Here is an 8,659-nt window from a genome sequence, read left to right on the forward strand (position 1 = left end):
GTTTGGTCTCTTGACCTATGCAAAATATGGTCCCAATCAAGGAAATCGTTTATTCTGGATACAGTTTAGTTAACATTTCAGCTTTTGTCCATAAAAATACTTCCATATATTTTTTTTTTTTGTCAATAGATAGTAGTCCTAGGTGTTAAAACTAGTGAATTAAATGATTTTTATAATTTTTTCCAGTTCCCAATAACCCTTCACAACGACGACACGGCGTCAATCATGAGTGACCACAGTCAGCCACTCGTGCGCACGTACAACGGGCTTGTGTGTTTAGACGAGCTGTGTTGCCAGAGCGGGTTGTCCGCGCTACAGATCGAGGAACAACTCGAGAGGGACAGTAACGTCGTGTTTATTGTTAAATGAGGCAGATGGCGTGAATGTCGTGTTTAATTAAATATGGAGCTTAGAAGTGTCGTGATTGCAAAATATATGAGGATTTTTGTGGAATAAGTGTTCTGGTAAGATGATTATCATTGGTTGATATAAAATAATGTCATGAAAATCATAGTTTGATTTTGTGACAGCTGCAAATAATGGTAGGTCTCGCATCTGAAGAATTATTTAGCCTGTGTTGTCCCAAAATGGGCAAAGGTTGAAGAATTATTAATATATGATTTTTTTATTAAGGTATTGAAGATTGTAAGAATGCTGATTTGTTACATAAAGATTTTAAGATAGCCGTAAGTTATTTTAGATTCGCATCAAAATGAAGAAATGCACAAAAGATACGAAAAATAGTAAAGAAAGGCTTCATCTAATGTGCCAAAAAGACTTACGTACCTACTTCGTTTTTAGAGATAATGGCAACCAAAGTCATTGAGTATGAGTAGGTAGATTAGCTAGATGGTACAGAGAGTTCTACCACAGTGCACCATGATAATGAAACATTTAGGGGGCCAGGATGTAATTTTGTCACTGTAACTTTTGATTATGGCAAATCCAAAGTGTCAAGTTCTGTCTAAAATTAAGTAGTTCTGTATTTTGTTATAATTCAGTTAAACTATAAATAGTTTTTGTTTATGAATAAGAACAACGAAGTTGTGTAAATAAGGGTAATAAATGTACCTATATCTGTTTTATACATAGTATGTAATAATATATTTTTGTTTTCAAATAACTTTACCGTTATTTTGTGAAAATGTACTCCACAGCAGACTTGTTAATTGATTCGTATTTCTAATACTACCTTTAGCACTTTTTAGAAAGCTAGACTACTGTTTTTAGACTACAATATAACTTTGATACTTTGTCTATATTCGATTTCAATTTATAGTATATCAGTTTTGGTGTGCAACATACCTTAGTTTTACAAGTTCATAACTGCTCAATATTCTAAGTTTAAACATATTTTTATAAATGTTTTTTATTGATATTTTACTAATTGTACATAATTACCGGTCAATCCGTGAAGGTGCTACTTCTATTCTATTTATGCCTGGTTCCTATAAACAAAAAAAAGATTCGTTTCGTATGCGGACTGTATTTTTTATTTTATGGGAACCCAGCATTTAACTGTATGAAAAGGGTAATTTTATTGCAAAAAAAAGAAAAAAAGCCAAAGAAAAATAATGTGTTGTCTTTTGCAGAAAAATTATATTTTGAAGATCATTTTATCATGTTAGATTTTTCTTTAAATACATATATCTTAGATTCATGTTTTAGAAGTTATAGTAGGTTATTAATATCTTAAGTACAGTATAACAATGCCGAAATCATTTCACCAAGCATTTTTCAACTTTAACATAACAACGTGTACATTTTTAATTAAAAGAAACCCACCGATTGTGTTAAAATACTTTTAAAAACATCGCTATGGCATCAGAATACCTACTGTTCTACCACGTAATACAAAAATTAAAAAATATCTTTTAGTACATATTTCAACAATTTTGTACATGTGGTGTCTAGTCGTGTGTATATCTGTATATTTGTTAAGTGTATCTTTTTCATTTATAGACTTTGCCGGCTATAGTCAGCATCAACCGGTTATTCTTAATATTACCCAAATATTTTTTTCTCGTCAATTTCGTTTTTTTTTATTGTTATTAAGGCGTGTTCAGATGTAAATATTTCGCGAATAGGTTATGCAGGTATGTTATATTTTTAATTTTATTGTAAAGTTTAATTTTATCCTTTTTAACGATCTTTGCATTGATTTTTCTGGACACGCCACAACTAGTCAGGATTCTTTTGTGCCTTATTTCTTGTATATTTGAAAACGTAATCAATGCATAATATTAGATATTATTTTTAGAGATTATCATCATATCTTGCTTTTTCATGTTTTTAAGCTGAGAGATACATTTATTGCACTGTTTTCCATTAAAACTATTCTTGTTATTTTCAAAATAATTATAGATAAGTACCTACCTAATGTAAAATAAGTAAGTACATAAACGGTAAAATTTTGAAATATTTTTCTTACAAGTTTTATAAAACCAAAACTTTATAAGTGTTATTAAAAATGTAAATTCTAAAAAAACAAAATTATGTAAATAAATCATTATCATTAGGTACTGTTTTGTGTAAGTAGGTACAAAATAAGTACACTTTTTTGTTACTATTTTTTTCAGTTCCATTACCTGTTGATTGTAAGTATATTATTTTAACTATAAATATGTATATGAAACTAGCGTTTTTGCTTTACAACATGTAACGTTAAATGCGCAAAACCGAAAATGATTTGCTCGTAACACTGAGCAGACTCAATTCAACCACTTCCATATATAGGATAAACAAAAAAATCTTTGTCAAAAATATTGGCCTGTCTATTTATTAATTGGTGAAGACATTTCTGCGCACACGCACTTGTATGGCAAAGGCGTTGCGTCGCCCTGTCGCCACAGACGCAAGAAATGCCAGTAGAACTTAAACAAGTTTTTTTCTCTCAGAATTGTATCCATTAAAAAATCTATCAGGTTTCTGTGGTTTCGTGCATCTAACTTTATACGTTGTGTATTCGTTAATTAAGTACATAAATGTTATGTTTTATCTAAATACGTGTAAGTAATGGAGACTCATTAAATTGATTATTTTTATACACTTGCCTTTTTATACTTTATATTAATAATTTCCATTACATTGCCACCCCGTGTGGCAATGCAACCAGCCTTTTGGGCACGATCACCGCTGCTTACGAAGCGGTTGAATTTTTTGACACATAGTTATGTTTTTCCTTTTTTATTTTTAAATATTTTAACGGCGGCCGTGGTCCAGGCGCTCGGTGTTTTATGATTTGTGATTCGGCGGGCAAGCCAAGTTGCACTTTTGGTTGGACGCGGGACTGAGTGGCTGGCCATTACTCTGTGCAAAACTTTCAGCGATTATTTTTTGTTCTTGACTTTTGGCTAGTTTATTAAAGTGTTAATCAAAATATTGTGACTATGATTGCGAGCTCTCAACGATATCTCGACACGTGATGACGGTTAATAACGATAATTAAATAAAATTATCACATAAACAGTGAAATATTTCTTAAGGACTTATTACATAAGGATTAATTATAGACCCATAGCACTGGTCCCAATCATTTCAAAAATATTTGAATCAGCGATGCATAGACGCCTGATAAGCTTCTTTCAGAAACATAAAATTTTACGTAATGAACAGTACGGATTTCAGAAGGGTAAATCTACGACTTTAGCCTGTTTTGATCTAGTGAGCACCGTGGTTAAAAATCTAGATACTGGTAAATTAGTCACAGTTATTTTTTTGACATATCTAAAGCGTTCGATTGTGTATCCCATAAACTACTATTAGAAAAACTAAATAAATATGGTATTAGAGGACCCGCATTAAAGTGCTTACAAACTTATTTATCAGACAGGAGACAATACGATGAAATAGTAAATATCGATGAAACTAAAGAACTCCGCCCATATAAGTCTACTTCTATGGTAAATAATGTTGGTGTCCCACAAGGTAGCGTCTAAGGTCCACTACTATTTTTGACATATATTAATGATCTTCCAAACATAACATTGAAATCTACCTTTTTATTTGCTGACGATATTTCTTTAATTGTGACATGTGATAAAAAATCCGAAATTGATACATATACTTCTGATATAAATAATTCCATAAATTCTATTATAGAATGGCTTAGCAATAATAATTTACAGGTTAACTTAAATAAAACAAATTTTATTCAATTTAGCACATATGGTAGACCACATAAAGATTGCAAATTAAATACACATCTCAACCGATTTCAGAGGTAAATGAAACAACATTTTTAGGTATCACCTTAGACAAATACCTTAATTGAAAAGCTCATGTTGAAAAAGTGTGTGACAAAATTAATAGATTTGTTTATGTACTTTATAAATTACGCAAAACTTCTACACTCCAAACTGAACTAGCGGCATACTACGGATACGTATTCTCTATCCTAAATTATGGCCTGATACTATGGGGCAACTCCACAGAAGTACAGAAAGCTTTTCTAGCACAAAAAAAATGTGTTCGAGCCATTGCTGGCATACCACCTTGGGAATCTTGCAAACCACTTTTTAAAAAGTTTACAATTCTTACATTAGCCGGCATGTATATCCTGGAAGCAGCGAAGTTTGTTAAGCTACATCCTAATCTCTTTAAAACAGCCAAGGAGTTGTACCCTAGAAACACGAGAAATCCAAACAGAATTGTTTTAGATAATTTACCCAGAACAACAATGTATTTAAAAAATTGTTATGTTATGTGTGGACTTATATACAATGCTATTGCTAATAAGATTAAAGATTTGCCCTTTAACAAATTTCGGAACATTCTTAAAACGTGGCTTATAGAGAAGTCCTTCTATTCTGTATCGGAATTGTTACAAAAATAAATATATATTTTGCATGCTGTGTCTATCTAAATTATTTGTTGATAGAGTTAAGTACTATAATATTGACGCTATAATTTTTGTGACTTGTATAAAAACTTTTGCATGTCGTAAAGCGACAAAATGTATCTGGTACTGTAATAAATACCTATCCACCTTTAATGTAACCTGCATTTTAAACAAATAAATTATTTGAATTTGAAGGTTAAATAAAAACACGCAAATGAAATACAGTAGTGATTTATTCTTATATAACACATAAGTTACAAAATACATAAACAGTTATATAGGTAACAAAAAACGTGACTAGCGATACGGACACGCGTACGAGTCGATGTGAAGACGACATACTGGTTTATGATACACTGTGGTATACTGTGGCGTTACAAGAACCTACTACACAACTGGAATCTTTATTGTTGTTACTTTTTTCATACTGGCTAACAAGTAAGCATAATTTAAATTTAATTCATTAGTTCAATTTGAAGAAAATTACATTTTTTGAATTTTTGTTTGCAGAAATTAGGTAATTAGATGTTATTTAGTAATTCCAGCTGTTACTTGTTACTTTTGCGAAAAAAACAGATTTTTGTGGCATGGCAAATAAAAAACCTCGTGGAACTTTGCACATTACAATTCGTGTGCATAAGTCACTCATTTACACAAACTTTGCAATAAAAGCTGCTTTCATCATAATAGTTCACGAACGATTTTTCTATGCCGTCATAGGCGTCGTCCTAGTTGGCAGCGATCGCGCGATGGCGCGATGCGTTTTTCATCTAAGACGTCGTCCTAATTGACAGCGATTGTACGATGACACGATGCGTTCTCGTCGTTCGATGAGTTCAAACATACAGATTTCATCAGAGTGTCCTATTTGAACCTCGCAAGTGAGATCGTGAGATCGTGAGATGAAAAACGCATCGCGCCATCGTGCGATCGCTGCCAATTAGGACGACGCCTTAGTTTAAAGTTCTCTTTGAATTTTGGGAAAATTCTGGAAATAATGATTTATAATGTAACGCCACAGTCTCGCAAAATAATTTGAACACTAGATGTCCCACATTAACTACTTTATATCAGCAAACTAAATTAATAAACAAAAAAATAATTCCTTTCAAGGATCATATTTTATTTACTTCATTTTTGCAATCTAATAAAACAATAAACTGTAAATAAATGAAAAACTCAGGTTTTGTTGAAATATTGAAAATAAACTATTAATAAATGGGTAAAGTTGATAATGTTCAGTCGGAATTGACCGGGCATTGTAAATAGTATGACTATATTTGAACCGAAAATACTAGCCGAGATGAAGCGTATTTACTAAGTCTGGCAATTTATTTAATATTTTTTTGGCAAAAATAAAAGTTAAAATGAAGGCGTTTGAGCAATACCATCTTTGTTTCACACCCTTAAACTATTAAAATTATACAGCAAGGCACAACAAGCAAGCCTGTGTCTTCAGAGCGAATCTCTTGACAAGACACCAAACACGACTGCTCATATTAACCGGTCATTTCGCACATAAACCTTAAACAACTTTACCCAAGTCATATATTTTGGCACTGCACATAGTGTAGAAAATTAGAACGCTCCTTTATACTACAATATAATACTCGATTAATGTTCATTATTGTAGAAAATAAACCCTATTATTATTTATGTTTCAATCGCTATTACAAATTCGACTGTGCAAAAAATTATTTACTTAACCCAGTCAGTATTTAGCCAGTGATTTTGTGAACTACCCGGCTAAATTAGGCTTTATTAACATCACATTAGGGATCGAATGTAAAAGGCGTCTTTGAGACGGACGATTGCTTCAAATGACACAAAATGACTTTTATTGAATCAGAAATATTAAAAAAAAAAAAAAAAAAAAAACAAAATCATGATCGCCAAAAAGTCTGAAGTAATCGTCGTCTGACCTTTCGAAAATAAACTTGATTTCAATTTCCGATTCAAATTGAAACAAAAAAAGTACAATTTTTCACATAATTACATTAACCTTACAACCTAGTTGCTAACTTAATATATTTCGCTTTATATTTTATATAATACACTCAGGCACACTGCGTTCTGAATTATACCATATTATCATAAACAATAAATAATTAAGGAACTTAGAAATCTAAAAAAAAACTATAAATACTACTTTAAAGTAGTATCTCTGGCTTTATACGGGGAACGGGGTAGCTATACTCTTTATATTTGTATGCTTATTTTTGACTAGCTTCTGCCAGCGGTGTCACCCGCATCCCGTGGGAACTACTTCCCGTACCGGGATAAAAAGTAGCCTATAGCCTTCCTCGATAAATGGGCTATCTAACACTGAAAGAAATTTTCAAATCGGACCAGTAGTTCCTGAGATAAGCGTTCAAATAAACAAACAAACTCTTCAGCTTTATAATATTAGTATAGATAATAAAAAATAAGTAAAAGCTTGGTCAAACGTTTATTTTGAATGAAAATCACGACTAGCTGAATCCCGTTACACTTGTGTTCTAAGCATATTTCTCACAACCTGATACAAATTATTCAAATGTCTCCAAGATTCCATCATCATCAGGCTATGTTCAACCGTAAAAAAAATAAGCGATATACTCGTACATATATTAAATTCCAATTTTTGCATAATTCAGAACGCATATACATTATTAGTTGGGTATTCGCTCATAAATAATGTAAATTCTAACACCATGTATCTATACATAGCTTTTAAAGGAATGGCCTAATTTTTAGGGGGAGGGGGGTACTTGACTGGCTGAACAATTTGTTTTTACAATAAGGCAGTTTCTTTATTATGAAGTATCTGTAATATTATGTCAAAAAAAGATGCACATATAATCATTTTTTTTTTTATTCATATACGAGTATTTTCCCGCATCGCAGCAAAACATTATTTCCTTGCATTTATTATTATTTTATATTTTGAGCCACTTATTAAAAAGCCAAAAATATTAGGCACTTAAAACTATATCTACGTGCTTCTTTCCATTACAACTGCGATGCGGAAAAATACGAAAATGTTTTAAGAATAAACCAAAAACAAAAAAAAAACATTTTTAAATCGCGGAATCTCTATGGTCTTTGGCCATAGATTCGCACCGACTGTCACACGTAAAAAAAATTAAAACAAAATAAATTAAATTTAGCTTCCACGCTGAAGTATACATATATACAAATAAGTTTTTTTCGATTTCCTCACACTTATAAAATCAGTCAATAAAAATTATTATGATAAACAATCATGCTTCGATTTTCATACTTCGTCAAGAGTTTACTATCGGTCAATTTTGGCTTCCATGGCTTCCGAACATATTTAGGAACAAATTTATTTAACCTTAAACTACATATAAATGGTCATTTAGCACTATATTTTAGACTCTGACGTCATTTGGCATAGCTTATCAAAATACTTAGTCAATTTCATAAAACATTTATTTACTGCTTTACATATTTAAATTTGACGGGAACATTATTACACATTTATTGCAATAATGTTAACTTTCATGGTGTGTGAAATCGATCTTTATTTATCTATATTCATTAATTTTTATTTATGGCAATCCAATCTGCCAATGACAAGTGAGATGAGAAGCAAGTAGTGATTGTGGTTAACTGTTGAAAAGAAGTTAGATACAATGTAATACCTTCTTTTAGGTCTATGACCGCTGTTATGTATAATAGAAGAAACATGTGTCTTTTGTTAAGCATGTAAGAAACATGGTATTCTGAAAAGTCAGATAATAAATTCCACATATATTTATATTCTGTTTCACTGTTTTATCCCTACATTAACAAAAAAGATTTAAGATGACGTTA

At 31.4% G+C, this 8,659-nt stretch overlaps 1 protein-coding gene across 1 annotated transcript in view; it reads left to right on the forward strand.

The window, feature by feature from the left end:
- The window catches only part of LOC124637323 (GATOR complex protein NPRL2), a 73,954-nt gene extending 70,908 nt beyond the window's left edge, over positions 1–3,046 (forward strand). The window contains exon 8 of the mRNA XM_047173688.1: positions 187–3,046. Coding sequence (XP_047029644.1) covers positions 187–369 — 183 coding nt within the window. The 3' untranslated portion in view covers positions 370–3,046. The remainder of the gene's footprint in view (positions 1–186) is intronic.
- Positions 3,047–8,659: the final 5,613 nt, after the last annotated feature.

This window comes from Helicoverpa zea, chromosome 16 (genome assembly GCF_022581195.2).
Source record: "Helicoverpa zea isolate HzStark_Cry1AcR chromosome 16, ilHelZeax1.1, whole genome shotgun sequence".
NCBI lineage: Eukaryota > Metazoa > Arthropoda > Insecta > Lepidoptera > Noctuidae > Helicoverpa > Helicoverpa zea.